The sequence below is a fragment of the Macrosteles quadrilineatus genome, unplaced genomic scaffold (genome assembly GCF_028750875.1).
Source record: "Macrosteles quadrilineatus isolate MER2022 unplaced genomic scaffold, UCM_ALF_1.0 Scaffold_9__3_contigs__length_116548681, whole genome shotgun sequence".
In the NCBI taxonomy this organism is placed as follows: Eukaryota; Metazoa; Arthropoda; class Insecta; order Hemiptera; family Cicadellidae; genus Macrosteles; species Macrosteles quadrilineatus.
In genome coordinates this window covers 40,411,498-40,432,125 of record NW_026542602.1, presented here as the reverse complement: position 1 = coordinate 40,432,125, position 20,628 = coordinate 40,411,498, and the positions used below count along the sequence as shown (strand labels likewise).

At 36.7% G+C, this 20,628-nt stretch overlaps 1 protein-coding gene across 2 annotated transcripts; it reads left to right on the top strand.

The window, feature by feature from the left end:
• Positions 1 to 6,152: 6,152 nt before the first annotated feature.
• Positions 6,153 to 20,268, top strand: LOC129004244 (limulus clotting factor C-like). 2 transcript variants are annotated; one of them, XM_054432734.1, is made up of 10 exons: positions 6,153 to 6,225; positions 6,688 to 6,748; positions 13,241 to 13,479; positions 14,581 to 14,796; positions 15,442 to 15,654; positions 16,649 to 16,828; positions 17,210 to 17,316; positions 18,682 to 18,843; positions 19,673 to 19,823; positions 20,078 to 20,268. In XM_054432734.1, the coding sequence occupies exons 1-10, from the start codon at positions 6,186 to 6,188 to the stop codon at positions 20,227 to 20,229; spliced, it is 1,521 nt and encodes a 506-aa protein (XP_054288709.1). In that variant the 5' UTR covers positions 6,153 to 6,185; the 3' UTR covers positions 20,230 to 20,268. The 2 variants fall into 2 exon arrangements, with proteins under 2 accessions (XP_054288709.1, XP_054288708.1); XM_054432733.1 differs by having other exon boundaries at positions 13,238 to 13,479.
• The last annotated feature ends 360 nt before the right edge of the window (positions 20,269 to 20,628 follow it).

The window sequence follows — 20,628 nt, the reverse complement described above, 5'->3', positions numbered from 1 at the left end:
GATCTCTTTTTGTACAATTGAAAATAAACCTAAGTGATGAGTTTTGTAGTCGTTGGATTTTATTCAGGTCGCCTTTTGTAATGCTGTTTCCGTAAGCCGGAAGGCAATAATCAAAAACAGACAGTACTAGGGCCCTTACGATTTTTATTTTGGCATTTTCAGGTAAAATTGTTTTTAATCTGTATAGACCTCGCAGCCGGCCAAGGGCTCGCTGACACATGAGGTTTACATGGTCAGATAGCGTCAGGCCTTCATCAACAATTAATCCAAGCATTTTCAATTTGTTGCATATATTTATGGCCTTTCCATTTATTTCTATCTGTCCGCTATTGCCTTGCTTAATTTCTTGTAAAGTATCTAAGGGTGCAATATGGAGAACTGAACATTTCTCTTGATTCAGTTTCAATCCATGGCTCTTTGACCAGCCAGAGATCGCATTCAGCTCATCATTAATGGCATCAAAGGCCTTTGCGTAAGAGGCTTTATCATAAGATATTCGAATCTGACAATCATCCGCATATAAATGTAAATTGCTAGTTTTCACAACACTTGTAATGTCAGCAGTGTAGATGTTGTAGAATATAGGTCCTAAGCATGTTCCTTGGGGAATTCCTCTTTCTTTTGACAGGGGAGCTGATATTTCATCGATGATTTTTGTTACCTGACTTCTATTTTTGAGGTACGATTCGACCCAATTCACTGCTGACTTATCAAATCCGAAATAGTGTAGTTTTGCTAACAACAATTTGTGAGATATTGAATCAAATGCCTGAGAATAATCCAACATGACTACAGAGCTGCATTTACTTACATCCTTCATTTCAAAGAGATCACTCATGATATTTAAAAGGGAAGTGCAAGTGCTATAGTTTTTCCTGAAACCTGATTGCTGTTTCGGTAAAATGTGTTCTGTTTCAATAAATTCAGTAATTTGTTTTACTACAATTTTCTCTAAGATTTTAGATAACGTTGGTAGTACAGATATAGGCCTTGGATGATCTACATTCGTCGGGTGTTTAGTCTTGGGCAATGGGCTTACAATACTTTGTTTCCAAGCATCTGGAAATAATCCGGTATTCAGTGACTGATTGATCAAATGGGTGATTGCTTCAAGGCAGAACGGACTCGTTGATTTGATCATGAAAATATCTATGCCATCATTTCCTTTTGCTTTTGAGCTTATACTGTTAATTGCATGTTTTACCTCCAAGTCCGTTACATTGACAAATTTAAATGCTTTAATGTCATTCATTCTGTTGCCTCTATAATACTCAATCACGTTTTGATCAGGGCTAAAATTAGATCCCATGAAAATAAAATGCTTATTAATCTCATTGATGCTTGCAAAAGAATAATAATTTAGTTTACTATCCTCACCCCCTATACTGCAACTTCGTATGACTGACCAGAACTCATTTGGTTTTTTTGAATCATTCAGGGTTTTTATGTAATATGACTTCTTCGCTTTGTGTACTAATACATTTAAATGGTTTCTAATCGATTTGTACTGCTCCCAATCACAGCTATTTAGTTTTCAAATACTTCCTCCTTAATTGATTTTTTATCTTTGATAATTCATTTATTTCAGTAGTTCTCCGTGGCGATTTTTTCTTTTTAACACGCCTATGCACTATGGGAGCATGTTTATCAAAAATTATCCTTATATTTTGAGAGATGAATTGTTCAATTTCATTCACATTTAAAATTTGTTTAACACATCCCCAGTCCACTGCCGCCATATCTCTTACTGCACTTGCAATGTCAAATTTTGAAAAATCTCTGTATGATACCATTTTAGTTTTCATTTCATCCAGTTCAAACTCAATGCAGCCATGAATCATTTTGTGGTCAGTTATTTTAACTCCCCTATGGTCTCTTATGTTTGAGGTATCAATCACTCAACATCTAATTATTTTTGTGGTTTTTTCGACGATGACGTGGTCTATACGAGTGGATGACTCGGCAGTGACCCTGGTAGGCTCGTTTATCAGTTGGACTGTATTTGTACTTTGCAAGAGGCGTCTCATGTACTTGGCATCACTACGATCAGACAATAGGTCAATGTTTGTGTCGCCTAACAATATCACATTATCGACCTCAACTGCAAGATCGATAAAAGCTGCGTTAAACAATGTTTCTAATGTTGTGTACTTTGCATCAGGAGGCCTATACATAATACAAACGCCAAGTTTTACTCTTTTATTTATAATCGTGACAGAGATATGCTCAAGCTGAGGATCAACGTTGTTCAAGCTATTTACAACATATTTTAATGACTCATTTATGTAAAGAGCAACTCCCCCTCCAGTTTTGCCTTTGGCGTTGTCATTACTTTTCCTATCACATCTCAGAAAAGAAAAGCCAGGAATATTGTAGGTATTCGAGGGAGTGTGAGGGTCTAGCCATGTTTCTGAGACTCCTATAATGCCATCTTTGATTAAAGAGCATATCTCGTCAAAGCCAGTTCCTAAAGAGCGCATATTGATATGGGCAAATTTCATAAAACGCCTCTTGCTGACCCGTCGCCCAAACTCTCCGGGTGAAATTTCTTTTTTGGCATGTTTTTATCACATTGTTCCCCTTGATCTTGTAGGATGGATTGGTTCTGCGAAACATTGCCATTCAAAGCCCAACTGAAAACTTCGCTGAGTAACCTTTCTAACTGAGCGTTTCCTCCCATGTTGAGATGCCTCCCATCCCGAGCAAGATGACTCCTTCCAACCCAACAGTTTGCCTCCACAAACGAGACATTAAAGTTGCTACACATTAACTCTAACTGCTCATTGAAATCAAAGAGTGCTTTATATGTCAAGTCTGATCTAATCAAAATGCTGTTCACAAAGATACTGGAATTTGGAAAGTAATTTTTAGCTGTGAACAGCAGGTCAGCCATGGAGTGAAGCGCCTCACGCTTCCCATGGCCGCCATTGTAACCTGCTCTCCCCTTGTAACCTAACTTGAGGTTGTTTGTACCTACATGGAAATAAACAACAGACAGGTTATGATTCTTTTATCTAAACAGCTTACGCTTGATATCATGAATTTTGCCACCAGGGCAACAGTCAACAATAAAACCATTGTTTACAAGTTGTTTGCTTGCATGGCGAATCATTGAATCACCAATCAATAAACATGTTTGCTTACCAACTTCTTTGACTTCTGTTTGGGGCCAAACACTCTTTTTACCGCTTTTTCCTCTGTTGTGGGAACCAATAGACTAACTGAAACATTTATTTACATCTAATAATCTATTCAACTTAGTCTTAGTACTACTACTCTTTTTTACATTTTTCTGACTAGATTTTTTCCATTTACCGGATTGGTTATTTACATAGTTTTCTTCCTTTTCTTTGGTGGCATTCTGATCTACTACACTTAGAGAGGAAAACCTATTTTTACATTCAATTTTCTCTCCAGCATGAGAAACTTTACTTCTACCCAAATTACGATCATGTGTTTTGTTGGATTTGACAAGTGTCCAGTTTTCGTAATTTTTTTCAACAATAATGGACTCACTCCATTTTCATCTACACTTGTCTCAAGAACAGATTCTTTACTTAAACTAGAGACTGTTAATGTGCATTCCAAAGTTGTACTGAGAACTGGAGTTGGAGTTAAGTCAAAATAATTAAACCATTCAATAAAATCCTTATCAACTAATGGTAAGATATAATAGTGAAGAATGAGCTTTGCATGGACCAATACATTGATACCACACTCGTGACTGTTCCTCTGCTTGAAACAGGTGACTGAGTGGAAATTGTCAGAGGGAATACTTAAATTCAAAGCAGCATCCATTGCATGCTTATTATTAACACCTGACATAGAATCTAAATGATAAGCATGCTGCTGGATCTTGTCAACAAAAAGCAAAGACCAGTGAGATCCAGATTCCCCATTTACCAGATCACAACTGTTGTTCACACAAATAAAAACATATTTACAATTAGTGTAAGCAACAGATTCAGTTATGTCAGAGATGACATGTTGGTTACCAAGTTTTACCAGCTGTGACAAAGCTGGAGTCAGAAACATAGAATTACCTTCAACCACAAAGTTTTGCATTGACATAAAATAATCATTTATAATGCTATCATTAACCCACTTGTCTTTCAACATCTTATTCAAATTAACAATGTCCTGTTGGGCTAAACTATTTTTAATTTTAAAATCCACAATCAGGTTTAACTGTTTTTTGCTGTCAGCCTCCATGGTTGTCATAGTCTTTGACATTTCAACCAACTTGACGTTCAACGAGCTGTTTTCGGCCATTAAGGAAGCCACGTCCCCATTTCTTTCTCGGAGTTTCTCCTCCAGCAGCCCGATACGTGAGGTCAAGGTAGCAATCTCAACAGCGGCTTCATCTTGAATTTTGAAAGAAGTGTTCATTTCGTTCTGTAGACGGTCTTTTTCCATAAATAGTTTAGAAGACAATAGTTTTAGCACACTCATACACTCTTCCAGATCTTTAGCTTTTTTTCTCTGTCATTATTTAGGAGTTCGAGGCTTTGCAATAATTTTGCAATATGCCGCGAAATATTTTTCAGAGACACATCTGGGAAATTAGCTTCTATACAATTTATTTCGTTGGTCAGATCTAAAAGCGTAGTTTCTTGAAAATCCTGAATTATTACATCATCGGTTTCGTAGATAAACTCATCTTCGTTAATCATTGTCAATTTTTAAACGCCTACAAAACAGGCAATGTAGAACAACGCAGATGTGTTGGACGGATCGTATCACCACAATTGAAGGCGCTGTAAAATTCTTTCAGCGGGACGGTAGTGTAGTAGCGGCCGAGCAGACATAGGTTAATCACGATCTGTGCGGTTGGCAGCGCTGTCTAATTCGAATCAGCCGCTCAACGGTCAGGTTTTATGTTCTTTGCAGCTCAACTTTGTAGGTTAGTGACAGACACATTTACCTCATAGTAGCCTACTTACAGTGTCCATAGTGCAATGGTTGTAATAAATGAACCGATATTATTAGTATTAAACGTAAGCTAACACTACAAAGGCTGCACAAAACAAAAATGTGGAAAATTGTAACTTTTCCAGGAACGATAGTTTACCGTGACACAGACAGGCAATCAGGCTTGCCAACTCCCATGCTTGCCAACTCAATGTGAATGCGGCATTATCACATAGAAAAAAATCTGTTGGTGATTTTGAGGGATTTGAACCCAGGACCTCTGGAACCGAAGTTCCGCGCTCTAACCACTAGACCGACTCGCTCCCTCAAATGTCTGCTATAGTATTGATTTACGTTTATATATTTACCAAGCAGCTATTAATTTGTACTTCGTTGTTTTGTAGAATTCACTTACAGTAAATAATGATGAACGAGTGTAACGTATTATTTCTAATCACTTAAATTATATGATGTATCTCATTAAAAACCTTGATGCGTAATATTGGTACACACGTCCCGGTAATTATGTTCTATCCATTATAAGGACGTTGTTGATTAAGTTATTGCTAATTATACAAAGCATCGCACAGTTATTTGATTCCGCGCATGCTAATCAACAAAGCAATATCATGTAAATTGATACTTGATATGGAAGCATCAACCACCATTGGGAATTGCACACGTTTAATTGTAAATTCAGATTATATTACTTCAAATGCTTATTGGTTGGTTAAACTATTCCATTCTAAAATTACCTTTACCATAATAATAGCTGATATTACATCTTTTTTTGTTCATAGTATTAACATTGACTATACAAAGAATAGACTTCCTTTGTAATGTAAAAATTGAAGCCAAAAAACCTGGTGCAATCCGTTGAGATAGTCAACTAATGACAATATTTTGTTTCACGTGATAAATCAATCAGCTATTTGCTACGATACTGCATTGATTTTAATTGATAACCTAATACACTAGTACCCTCTGGTGAGATGGTCTTGAACTCCTATTTTCTTGGCTTCAAATTTTAACATAACATGGGTCTATTCTGTGTATAGTCAATGGTATCAATCAATAAGTAGGTTAAGAGCACATTGTTATTATAAACTCAGATAGAAAATCCCTGGGCCAATACTGTCGTCTGGGAAGAACCAGTCTGATAGAGTTCAAGGTCAACGCCAAGGACTTCGCTCTCACGTCTTGGTTTTCCTGGTCAGGAACCTCAGTATAATCGTAAACTTCGCGATGTCCAGTGAGTCTTGACGTTGTGAACAATGTTGCGATCGGTTTACCCGATTTTCTGTTTAGTATTAGGTAGGTTTTTGTGTCAACTATGCCACATTTTACTACAATAGTCACAGTGATAGCTTTAAAAATGGTCCTATAACATTATTATCATACTATGCTAGATTTGTGAAGTTGTGTTTATTTCCTCATGGCTAAACTAAAGGGATTTTTAGATTGATTTTCCTCTCTAGTGGATTAAATTGTGTTTGAGCTTGTCAGTTTAAAATTGTTATAGGTTAGGTAAAGATATTATTGTTTTAAGGTCAATATTACACTGTAAAAAATTGATATCAAAAGTAGTCTTACATTACTGTGCCACAGCAAACATGTCAATCTTTGATTTTATTACGGATTTTTTTCCATTTATTCCATTTTTATTCTTTCCATTTAAATCAAAATGCATTCAGTTTAAACAAGCTTACTGTTTTAAAACCATACAAACGTAATAATCTCTTTTGTTTATGTGTGTTTATGTGTGATTTTTATCAGTGGTAGCCGGACCGAACTCAACAACATCTAACAATGGATTTATTAGGACTAAGAGACAAGGGTAAGTAAATAAATCTATTTTTAGATAGCTTATATATCTTGAAACACACTATTAAACAAAGTCATACCCTTTGAAATTAATGAATTATTCGGTTGTGTATCTATAGATTTTTAAAGTTTCCCCTCGTTTTGCGATCACCAAATCGAAATGATTGAAAACCAGCTTTTGGTAAACACACACACACGCTATATATGAGCATAAAGTATCGGACTATCTGATATGAGTTGTAACTCACAAGTAATCAATCCAGCTTGTCAACATTCACAGCTCGTGTTAGTAGTCCAGGTATATCTCATCAAACTTAAATCAGACCTGACGAAGACGAAGTTTAACCCGCAATCCATAAAATGCTACACATTAGACAACTCAGTAATTTATCAGCACTAGTGTAAAACATTAGAAAAAAAAGTAGTTAGTAAAAAAAAAACATCGAGGGTTCTGGGCAACTGCGGTTCCCTGCTGGGTGTTCTAAAACTCACACGAATCTTTCTCCTACCAATCATAATGTATAACTCTTAATCTTTGTACACCCGTCATGCTAATGTAAAGTTTGAACTCCAACATCACCGATGGAATTCGAATGAATGATAATTGTGTAACCGTTCCACCTTCACATCCTAGGACTCTAGGTTCTTGCCCGGAACTATTACACATTACTTCAGGTTAGTCTTAGCGAGTCGCAGTATTATCAAATAGATAACCCATTGGTGATTTGATTGGTGATTTTGAACCCGGGACCTCACGCTCAAAAGCCCCGAGCTCTACCTTTAGACCAGCTCACTCCCAACTATGAACAATAACAATGCAATTTGAGTGAATGATATAAAAGTTTTTTTTTTTTTTTCCCAAGTGTCATGGCGGATGGTCACGTTGATCCTAATTGTGGCTCTTGTTTTAAATTAGTTAAAAATAATTGTAATGCGATTTTCTGTGATGGTTTTTGCTCCAAATGGTACCACATTGCTTGTGTAAATATTTCTTCAGTTGAATATGACTTAGTAAACAAATTAGGGGACAAATCCAAGTGGTTCTGTGACTCCTGTGATGTTAACCTCAAAAGTCTGCAGACGAGAGTTGGTAATATTGAAGAATTTATTAACCTAAATTCTACTGTCCAGAACTTAATATCTCTCGTTAAAGGAGTTGTTGAAAATAACCTCGAACTTAACAACAAACTTGAAGATGTTGTACAAACCAAGAAGCGGTCCTCTGCAGAATCCCATTCTCAGCTTATAGGCCTAACTAGGCCTAGTCAAGAGTCAAGTCTACCAAATTCCGAATCTGATGACAAAGTGAATGGACAGGAGGCCGGAAACACTGAAAATAGGAATAAAAGCTACTCCCAAGTACTAGCTAGCAATACTGACAGTAGGCCTAGAAACAAAATTAGACCTACAACTTCCAAGACGTCTCAAGAAGAGGTTAGGTTTTCTAAAACTAAGACTAAACCCATTATAGGTTCAAATACTGACAAAAGTGGTCTCAAGCGTGCGGAAAAATCCAAGGCAGTTTTTGTTAGTCGTTGTTCTTCAGATACGGAAAGTAGTGACATTGAATCCTATCTAAAAAGTGAAAACGTTATTTGTAACAAATGTGAGAAACTACCTACCAGGTTTTCAGACTATACAAGTTTCAAGGTAAGCGTCTCTGATAATCTTGTTAAGGACTTATTGAAACCTGAATTTTGGCCCGAGGGAATTTTTGTAAAAGAGTTTGAAGAACGTCGTTCAGGCAGACAAAATAACGTTAAAAGCTACATTCCTTCTCGTACTTTTTTAGGGGATCGTCCGAAAAAATGGGACTAAACATGATGCGGGAAAATCACTCCTCTGTAAATTTTTGTGCATCTAGACCTGTTAGCCAAAACAGCCATAGAGGCCCAAATAATGTAGGTGTAGGCCTAGGACTTTTTAACTTTTGTATATTGTTACTTAATGTACAGTGCCTTTCCACTGCTCGAATTTTAGACCTTGAAATGACACTTGCTCTTAATGATTATAAACTGCTTTGTCTCTCAGAACATTGGCAGTCCGATGAACTTATAAAGTGTACAAACATAAGTGGCTTCTGCCTTATTTCAGCCTATTGCAGAACTTCTCTGAAGCACGGTGGGGTTGCTCTTTTTGGGACACCTAACATAACGAACTCAATCACTGTTATTGATGTTAGTGAGTTTTGCGTTGACCTGCATCATGAATATGTTTGCGTTCATTTCCATAGTTGCAGTATTGTTTTCATTGGCATTTATAGGTCGCCTGACGGTGATCCCGACAGGTTTTTAGATAGCCTTGAAAGGTTAGTCCTCTCTTTAAGTGTGAGAAGATCTGCGAACAGTGTCGTCATAGGTGGCGACTTCAATGTGAACATCTTGGTAAGAAACAGACTTTCCGAAGATTTTTTAAACCTTTTAAGGTCCCTTGACCTCTATTGTTCTGTGTGGGAGCCTACTCGGGGCACTTCCTGCCTGGACAATGTAGCAACCGATTTATCTAATGACTGTTTTAATGCAGAGGTCCTTAGCTATGCCATTGCAGACCATGAAGCAATTAAGTTTAGCATAAGGGATAAGCAGGCAGATGGAAACGTCTCGAAGCATGGTACTATATCTAAGTTGTATAGGCCCTTTCCTGTAAGTAAAATACATAGCTTTGTGGGTGATCTCTTTAACATAGACTGGTATGTTCTACTTCAAGGTGGTAATGCTAACCAAAAATTTAACCAGTTTTTAAATACTTTTCTAATGTTGGTTAACGAGTGGTTTCCCAAAAAACCCCTCCGGCTCCGTAAGAATCTAAAAAACTCCATCCAGCCCTATACAGACAATCCCACTTTACTAACCTTAAGAAAGTGGAAACTTTTAACCTATGATATGTACAAGGTATCCAAAACTCCTGAAGCTAAAGCAAGATATCTGCGAGTCAAAAATGAATACCAAGAAAGCCTTAAGCTTGCCAGATTTGAAAGTAATGTCAAATTCATTGAATCTGCACAAAATCCTTGTTCTGCAGCTTGGACGGTTATAAAGAGAGAAGTGGTCCCAACAAAACCTTTACAGCTGACCAACCTAACACCCAGTGAGTTCAACGAATTTTTTGTGAACTCGGTCCAGCAGACCCGTGACGCTATTGGAATCCCCCCTACCTCTGGCCTAGAACTACTGGGAAAACATCCTCCACCTACTAGTACCTTTCACATGTCCCCAGTTTCATGTGATAAAGTCATATCTGTAGTGCAAGGGTTAAAGAATTCTTCTAGCAGAGACATATATGATATCTCTACTAGTTTTGTGAAACAGATCATTTTCTCTATAGTTAGCCCATTAACTTACTGTATCAATTGTTGTATTTTAGAAGGTATTTTCCCTGATGTTTTAAAAATTGCCAGGGTTGTGCCTATTCACAAGAAAGGCAATCCCAACCTGCCAGAGAATTTTAGACCAATTTCTATTCTGCCATCTTTCTCTAAGATCCTTGAGTTTATTATTAAAGAACAGCTCTCTCTGTATTTTGAAGCAAATAATTTGTTCTCAGCTGCCCAGTTTGGTTTCAGGCCTCACCGCAGCACTACTGATGCGGTTGACAAGTTAATAAAGGCAGCTTTTCAGTCTTTTGAGGATGGGGGCTTTGCTGGGGCCACTCTTTGTGACCTCAGCAAGGCCTTTGACATGGTGGATCATGACACCCTCCTGGGAAAGTTAAATTTCTATGGGGTTAAGGGGAAACTTTTTGAACTGTTTGAGTCATACCTGACTGGACGTGGGCAGCTGGTTTGTATAAATGGCAGACAATCCAGTGTACAGCAATTGACCCATGGTGTACCTCAGGGCTCAATTCTTGGTCCCTTACTTTTCAATGTCATGCTTAATGATCTCGCTTTGTGTTTGGGGCAAGGTGTCATCTGTTACGCAGATGATACTACACTCTTTGAAACTAGTAATGAACTGGGAGATCTTGAGGAAGCCATGAAACGATCTCTTGAGGGGGCATCGGCCTGGTTCCGAGCAAATCACTTTTTTCTAAATGAGACAAAGACTAAGTCAATAATCTTTAGCCTAAGAAACTTAGAACATAGTGTGAAATCTGTCAAACTTCTAGGCTTACATCTTGACAATAAAGTAGACTGGAATGACCAGATTAGCCATGTTTGTGCTAGACTTTCCAGAGCTCTGTGTCTACTCAGAAGACTGAGATATTTTGTACCAAAGGACTGGCTGAAAACTGCTTATATTGCTTTCTTTCAGAGTATTTTATTGTATGGCCTAAGGCTCTGGGGTGCCGCCTCTGGGGTCAAGAGAGTTCTGCGCTATCAAAAGAAAGCAGTTAGAGTAGTAGCTGGTGCTGATTACTTGGACCATTGCAAACCCATATTTGTAGCTGAGAGCTTAATGACAGTTTGTAACCTCTATATTTTTCAGTCCTTGATCAAAATCAAGAAGGAATGGGATTCTCTTGAGCTGAGAGGCGACATCCATCCCTATAATACACGTAGGAAAAATGATATCAATTTACCACATGTTAGATTAAGTAAAGTTCAGATGTCGAATGAGATTCTAAGTTATACGTTTTTTAATAAACTTCCTTTTGCAGCTCGGAACCTGCCGGACCCAAAATTTAGAAAAGGTGTTGAGGGGCTCCTTTTGGCAAACCCTTTGTACAAAAACAGAGAATTTTTTGATTTGAAAGAAGAACTTGTAAGTAGTTTTTTTTAGTTTTTCAACCGAGTGCTGTGTGCTGTTCTTTTTTTTTTTCCTTCTCTTTGCATGGAGAGTTTCAGGAATGTAATTCTTATATTGGTAAGAAACCTTGTACCATTGTCTTATTTTAGTTTATTTTTTTTTAGCTATAGTTGACTGACGTTTTCCAGCAATGTAACTACATTTTATGGAAATAAAAATTCTTGATTCTTGATTCTTGAAAACTACGTAAATAGCATTGAGAGGGAAATATTCACAGGACTGAGTTAAGGTAATCCAATTTTGATCACTACCTAGGCTTTCTCCGCCTGAATCCGTATTTCTAATAATAACAAAGACACATTTACGAAAGTAACACTAGAACTTGCAGTCCTGCGTCCCAAACTAAGATTCAGAGGTTTCGATACAGCAATGATAATAAAAACATTTATAAAACCGTTGATATAGAAATATCTGTTATCAGTGAGTAGTAATATGGTAGAGTGAGTAAAGTTAAGCTTTCTTTAAATAGGCCCTTACTAGTTTAAAATGAGATAGGGGCCAAAAAGCTAAAATCTTAACTATAAAATAAAGGAACATTGATGATGGGTGATATTTCTTATCTAGTTTTTTACTATGTAATAGTATATTAAGTTAAGCCCTTAAAATAGGCGTTTACCGGATGAGTTTGGTCGTTCCCGTGCGAGACGGAGTCGAGTTCGGGATTACCATAGGGTAAAAACATTTTGGATGAGTGAAGTACGATATTTTACACCATACTACTCTAAGCTAACTTAACAACAAAATCTGTACAAATCCTTCAATTCTGTACAACCTCTAAGAAAGGTCATGTTTTTGTTTATAACCACTCATTGCCAAATATAATTCCCTGGTTGCGGTCCGGTAAAAACTCAGTACAGTGGTACGTAATCGAATCCCATTTGATTAAGCTGGCGGCAAACAGCTATTTTCTGGACTAAATCATTGCGTGGAATGTTCGTTAAAACAGTGTAGTGTGGCGTAAAATCAACTTTTACCACCCTAATGAATTAAAAGATTGATACTACGGGGCAGCATAATTAAATTTAATGGAAATTATTGAAAGCTAAAAAACCTTTTTTATCCAATCGGGGATTGTGACATTAATAAGCAAGTATAATAACTACTGAGCTACTTAAACACACATTGATTATAATCGTCTATGTTTACATTACAGTTGGTCATGATTAGTTCCTAGTAATTATGCACTTAGTGCTGATTAAAACCGCCATTAGATAAGTTACACAAATTAAAATCAATATGAGAACGATAAAATAAACAATTAAAGGCAATTTGTTATGAATATATTGATCTTAAACATGATCTCGCATTTTTCAATGTTTGCGGTATTTTTAGATTGAATACTTAATGAATTACGTAGACATTTTTTGATATGTGTGTATTTCTGAACACTTTAACAATAATCAGTGTAACTTGAATTAAACTTTGCAATTGTTTTTCTAACAAATATTTCCTGTCATTTTAAGAGATTATTGCAGCCACTTTCCATTAAAAACTTATTGTTCACAATGTTTCTAATTGTCCTGTCTGAGCACGTCCTCAATTGAGGAAGCCCCTAAAAGATGTATACCAAGATTAGTAAACCAGTTTACCGTGTATGGCTTTGGCTGGGTTTGTACACTAATTGTGTTAGGTTTCAGTAACTTTCTTACCTGAGTTAGGAGATTCCAGATCCAAAAACGTCGCGAAAACTTTTGTTTTTACTAATCTACTAAACTTACCATCACCAAAAAAATTAACTTTGACAATGATTGTAGCAGCCCAGACGAGAGGAGCTGTCTTCTCCCACAGCCAATGGTCAATGGAAGATACTCACCCAACATCAAGAGATGTCCTCCCCACGTATCCAACGCCGCTTGCAAGATAGTCCCCGGGACCCCAGTACCCTCGGGGTGGGATCTCTACTACGGATGTGATGATGGGTTCATCCTCAACTCTACCGATACTGTGTCCTTCTGTACGGACGGGAACTGGTCTCCGTCTCTGCCAGAGTGTATAGGTAAGACATGGTGTGGAAAAGATCAATAACTGTATTACGTGTACTTAATGTCTCATCTTTACACCTTAGGGTGTTAGGCTCTACACCAGAACCATTTTACAGATGTTTTAAGGATAGGCTCATTGGGTAGCGGAATTATTACGTAGATCAAATCTATTGGTGACTGATGAGATTCGAACCTTTGACCTCAGGAACCGAAGTCCCACGCTCTACTCCTAGGATCGCTCGTTCCCTATAGCTCTAGACAGATCTGACTGCAAGTCATAATTTTCATATTCGTTTTGGAGTTTTTACACATCTTTAATCCAGTTTAGACAGCACGGCTTACTCGTGTTATATTGTCCATAATGTATACATATGTTCAAGATCATTTAATTTGTACGCTTTGCCTTTACGTTAGAAACGTTCATGCAATTGCACGGCCACTTACATCATATTATATTATATTCAGCAGGCCTTGTTCACAAACTACCTAAACAAGTTCGTAATTTTAAAATTTGGGTTTATTACGATTGTGGGAATAACCCACATCACCGCAACAATTAAGGTATAAGGTAAGAGTCAACCCCATCAGCTGATCGGACGACAAGCAGAACTGTAGTCAGGCACCTGCGACACTAGCGCTCCGGCCGGAAAAGACCAACCGCTGGCAACCAGGTTTGTCTTGGTTCGGCTTCGGAGGGAGAAGGACATCTTAATCCTTGGTCTACAGTTGGTAAAGTACCCGTAATGGCTAACTGGTTAATTAATCTTTTGGGGGATAAAGGGGGTTAGGGGGGAAACATATCTTTTCTAAACTAGGCCAAGTTCAACCAACAATAAATTAACTGACGTAAGCAAATTAAACTTAACAATTGTCGATATCATGTTTAGGGCAAGTTGCTGCAGGCGTGTTACAATGGCGAGGAGAGTTAGAATAAAATAAAATGCAGTTAATCTATTTATTTGAGACCTATCAAAGCTGGCTTACGCTGAGCAGGGTTTTCGTGAGCGTTGTGGGGAGTTTTTTTTTCATTTAGATAGGTACTTTATCCAATAATTAATTATTGTCAGATCTTTTACTTATGAAAACATTTTCTGATAATTGTTAATTTTTTTCAGCTGGATTGCCTTGTTTACCATTGAAGTCTCAGTACCTCAACATCAAGTGTTCGTTCCAAGGCAAGGTAGTGTCTTGTGACCAGTCTATGAAGCCAGGAACGATAGCTTCACCAGAGTGCAAGAGCAACTACAAGCCTGCCTACCAGATACCATACTCTTACATTACCTGCCTCAACGATGGATATTGGGACTACCCTTTGTTCTACTGCACTCCAGGTATAGACAAGTCAGAGCTCCGTGATTATTTCCCCAAACATTTAATGTACAAATAAAAATTAGCTTAGTACAAATATATTTGTCTGCAATCTCTTACACAAAACATAAGTATAAACCGAGTATGGTCATTCGATGAAAAATGTTCTGCAAGAAGGCAAGGCTAGCAAAAGACTTAGCAGAGACAGAGCTGGTAGCTTAGAGCTGGTGGCTATTGTTACTTAGAGTGGTAAACAGGTGGTAAAACGGATATTGTTGCAAATTCGGCAAGCAATAACCAAGGTGTTCTGCTTGTGTAGTATAATGCAGAGTGCAACACCTTGGGATTCGTACAACTGTAAATAGTAAAAGTTATATAAAGTATGTAAGAAAATATTTCTAAAAAAGGCTTAATATTTAACATTTTGATGTCAATTGATTACGATTTACGTTCAGAAGACTTGAGAGCTCAGAAGTGTTTTTGATCATGAAAGATAAAGATAATGGAATACCGCTACGTAATAAGTCACATGTGGTGACAGTTATGACAAGATAATACACTTGATGGTATTATACCAGCAATGAGTTGCGTATAGCCTATATCGATGTCATTATTGTGGTATTTTCTGGTGACCATAGTATATTAATCGAACTGGATATTATTTTCAGAAAAGCTATGCCCCCCACTGAAGGCGCCGAACAATATGAAGGTTCAGTACATCTACCAAGACAAAGTCGTCAGAGACGATCAGTTGAAGCCTGGTACCATTGCTATACCCAGATGCAAACACAACTACAGACCTGCTTACGACCCGGGGTACACCAACTTGACTTGTCTTAACAGTGGCTCATGGGACCAACAGCTGTTCTATTGCACTGCAGGTAAACTACCTTACTCCTTGAAAGACGTTGGCAACAAAACTTGTAAACTTTCAAACACAAAGTTCAAGTGGTTCAAGATAGTTAGTTCTTTACTGCCATACTATCACAGATATTTCAAACTCTTTCGTAAATCTTGTCAAGTTGATTTCGTTGTTATGTTGTAAAATCTGACAGATTACATAAAGTAACATACTCGGGGGTGTGATAGGACTGATGCAGGGTTGTTGGCCAAAGTAGCTCATTTTCGTCCATTGAATCGGTGAAAAATCCTACACCTATATGTCATCTCCCTATTTTCTAGCAGTTTATGATTGAAATCTATAAAAATTAATTCATGATGATCACCACCCATAATCGTCTAAAAGTAAACGCCTTTCTTAACAGATTGTGCTCTTTGAAGAACCGTGTTTGGGTTTGTTGCTAGCCTAGTGGTTAGCGTCTCTGACTTCGGTGCGGGAGGGACGGGTTCAATCCTCGGCACCAGGGCCGGGGATAGCAGCTAGTATACTAGGATACTACCTCCTACTACTATCCCCGGCCCTTCTCGGCACATCCACCAAGCATTTAATCCCCCGTAACTCTCTTGTGAAATGCCACTGGCGAAGAAAAAAAAACAACAAAAAACTGTAGCTGACATCATTATTTTTTAAGTCATCAACTGCCCTTTACATTGACTTCAAAGTACCTCCTAGTTCCGTACCACATTCCTCGTCGAGTCATGCAAAACTAAAACAAACTTTTTGACCAACTGTCCAACAACAATATTAAGTTTGAAATTGAAAATTAACCAGTTTTGAAATATGACACAACATATTATGACAGTATTTGTTTTTCTTTTTTTGCAGAAACCATGTTCCCCATGTGTGTAGATTTAATTTCTGTTCAGTAATTGTTGCAATAATTTATTCTTTTATTATTGTTATTTAAGTTTGATTTGTTGTACTTGTTGAAATTTTATCCATACTGGAACTATCGTGTCTACTTGTTATTTCAGTGTGTGGTGCGTCGAACGAGGTCGGCCAACTGACTCCGCTGATTGTGGATGGAGTACAGGCCAATGTTGGTGCCTTCCCTTGGCACGCAGGTCTCTATTATCGTGATGTAGACGAAGGGAGAGAGATATGGGACCAACGATGTGGTGGTAGTTTGATAAACGACCAGTTTGTGTTAACAGGTAACTTTTGAATAAGAGTCTCTTAGACAAGGATTACCAGAATCATAGTTTTCTTTTTTACCGATTCATTTAGTTTCAGGCGTTGCTCCGAAATTCACTGCTTTGAAACACATTTTTAGAGCAGAGCTTTTCGAAGCAGTGTCTCAGAGGCACATTTCTTTAGGAACATTGTTTTCTGAGTAACGTTTTTCGAAACAATTGCTTCCAACGCATTTATAAAATTTGAGGAATTTTTGTAAAAGTACGGAAGTAATCAATGCATCTCTATCTCAGTCCTTTGGCAACATTGATGCATATGTGTTAAAACTAAGTAAACTTGATATTATTCTGAAACATGTTTTGTTTTAGTGAGCAACTTTAACAATATTTTTAACTTTTTAGCGGCTCATTGCGTGACAAGCGTTCAAAATGTGGCCGATCTACGAGTGGCTTTGGGCAAATATTTCAGGTCGTGGGATATCCCTGAGCACACTGAAGAAAAGCGCAATGTGAGTAGACTTTTGTCATTAAATTAATTATTAAATAATTATACTGAGATCATGAAAGGTTGTGTATTTCTATTTTAACAAAAACTCAATCAAAATATCAAACAATAACACAAAACATATGTTGAACAATTACCATATGTTATTAACATATTAACTACTACTGTCAACTTTGTTCACAAGTTAAATATTTTTTGTATAAACTTTGGCCTATTTTTTAAAGTTAGATAAAAGATACATAACTAGATAACTTTTATTTATGTAGTCGACTAAATAGAGTCAGTAATAGTGGTAGCCAATCATCATATTGCATGGCAATATTAGTGGTTTAAAAACAATTTTTGTATCAAAATAAGAATACCTTGTCATACATTCAAGAAATCAGCCTTTAGTTTGAATAATTTTGGTAGAGTGTATCCTGTTAAAAAAATACTACACGCATTTTCAATCGTGAAAAATAGTCTTATCCGTAAACTTATCTGTTAAAGACAGAGAAAAACAGCGTTCTTAATCCCCCGAAAAATCTGTTAATCAAGACTAATTGAACCGATTAAATATGAAATACTGTGTACAAATAATTTAAGAACAAAATATTTCTACCCTAAGAGACTGACTGAAATAGTGTTCTATCACTAAATAGTATAACAATCACTTGATAATTAATAGAAGGTCACATAGCTTTTATATTAGAATATAAATTAACCCAGCTGTATGTAACTTTTCGCTACACTACTGTGAAATGACCGGTTTTTTTACATGTTTAGCACCTGCAAAATTCATCATCATTACATTGTTTACTACGGAAAAAAGAATGTTTACTATGTGATAGAAATGTTGACTATCTTTTTTGGATTTTGCAAAAGTAAACAAACAAAGATTTGTTATTGTTTTGTCAACTGTTTCAATTTTCAACAACCAAAACTGTAAAACCAAAGTAAAATACGAGTATTAACATTAAATTTAAGGTATATCCTAAAACATGGTATGAGTTTTGTAATATTTCTATCTTTAATAAAGAAATATCCAATGTCTGTTTTAATTAAGAAAAGAATTAGTCTTTATAGTGTAGCGAAAAGTAAAGTTCACAACACGAGTGAAAGTGGGTCTATACAATATTCTCGACCATTTAAAATACTCGATAAATCTCGCACTTCCAACATGGTCTCAAATATTTAAGGACTCACTTTCTACTCTTGTTATGAAATGTACTATTTTACATTGCATGACTTTTACAAACTTATCCTTGTACTTTCTTTATAGGGTGTGATAGTTTTGTAGGTATTTGGCTGCATAGTGCATTGACGTTCATGCAGATTGTAGTTACATTAACATTGTTTATACTTCTAATGTGAAACTTGATCTTTACAGGTTTCGATGATATTATTCCCTCGGGAATTCAGCAAGAAAACGTTTATTTTCGACATTGCGCTTTTGATGCTGGATGTGAAAATTCAACCAGGAGAATTTATAATGCCAGTCTGTCATGGATTTTTAGATGGTTCAAATTACATAAAAGACAAGAATTTGTTTGTAAGTACAGTAGAAATTAAGGTATACTGTATATGATACTATCAACCAATTGATAAATCTTTTTTTTTTTACAAGTAATAAAATACCATTTCAATGTATAAACTGGGCTTCTGCCTGTGCGTGATGAGTTCTCACTGGCTGCATAGTGCATAGATGACCATGCAGATTGTACTCACATAAAAATTCTTTATACTTCTTAATCTGTTTTAGGAATTATTACACCTATTTAAGGAAATGTTACTTAAAAAGGAACGGTGCAAACTTTGATATCATCATAGGACTACATTAAAATTATAGCCAGTTTTTAATATTTAATTTAGCTCTCAGACAGTGGCAAACAAAAATACTTATTTTGGTCAATCTATCAGCAATACTTTGTCATAAAATATTCATTCCTAATTTCTTCACACAGTGATTACCGTAAAAATATAATCTTTATAGGTCAACTGGTAATAAAAAAGCATCATTTTATAGTGTTTATCCTTTTAATGAACTTAAAGTATATGTTGCTGCTACACTAAACCTTGTGTTCATGTAATGGTTTTTTAACGAATGATATTAGAAGTGAAGGTTGGCTAACTATTCAAAACTTTTGAACATAAATTATAGAAAAAAAAAACAACTTACTGTAATTTATTGATAAATGCAGTTACTTTTCAATTACTTGATGTACCCACATGCATATTGCCAGCTTAATTTCATACTTGATGGAATACCTGTAACGTTAAAAATCCATTACTGAAGATTTATTTTCGTAATTTAATATTTCGACATACATGTACCGGTGTATCGTTTTTGATAAATCTTTTGTTTGAAATGTTTCTCGCAGGTTGTAGGTTGGGGAAAGAAGGAGGACAAGATGAGTAGTGAAACCCTTCTGTACAACGATGTTACTCCGGTACCGTCTTACGAGTGCAATCAGATAGCCCCTTCTGTTTTCCCAACCTTCGACAAGTTCTGTGCCAGCAAAAACAGTTCAGGTAATTTAAGATTAACACGTTTTTAGGTTAAAACATTGATTGGGATCCATCATTGACTTGTTGGTATTAATAGTCAAAGGTTCCATGTAGAACAACATTTTATGTAATCTTTTAGTTACCGTGATAACGGTTGGTCTGTATGTTCTAATGACTGGTTTAATGCATTTAGAGAAGTTAATTCCAGATGTTTTGCTGTGTTTTTCAAGTATGTAAAATGACAACCCATTCTAAAATAAAACCATTTTATGTTCAAGGCCCAAAAATTGTATGCTGCCGAGAGACTCTGACAACAGAAAGTTTTGTTCCTTGGCAGAACATTGCGACAGCTGTGACGCAAGATGCATTATTCCGGCGGGATCACAGGCTACTAGAGTCAGAGTCGTCTGCAACCCAGGCTACAGTCTGAGAGGAGCTGTTGGTGAAGTGTACAGTGGAGGAGACGTAGCGACATGTCTATCAGGAGGCTCCTGGTACCCTCGCATACCGGAGTGTATAAGTAGGTTGAATATCATCAACCACAATATATACTGTTTATGTGATTTTAAAGTTTTAATTTTTATCTTGTACATAAACGAACTACAGTTCCAATGGTCTTTTGTAGAAATGAACAAAGGAAACAAACTAGAGTCAGAGGCGTCACATAGGTCCTGTAATTACATTGTGCCAACATTATTATTATTATGTGCTCGCTGGTGCCAACACCTTATATAGCTACCACCAGTTTTTCAGGATGTAGTTGCGATCTCGTCACTTTAATAACCGGGTGGTTAAACAATTGGCACAGTACGGAGGTGGAAATTGCGTC

Coding starts and splice junctions, on each gene's coding strand:
- LOC129004244 (XM_054432733.1), top strand. CDS start 6,186: ATGTTGCGATCGGTTTACCCGATTTTCTGTTTAGTATTAG. Junction 16,829..17,209: donor CGACCAGTTTGTGTTAACAG/GTAACTTTTGAA, acceptor TTAACTTTTTAG/CGGCTCATTGCGTGACAAGC. Junction 19,824..20,077: donor TGCCAGCAAAAACAGTTCAG/GTAATTTAAGAT, acceptor TTTATGTTCAAG/GCCCAAAAATTGTATGCTGC.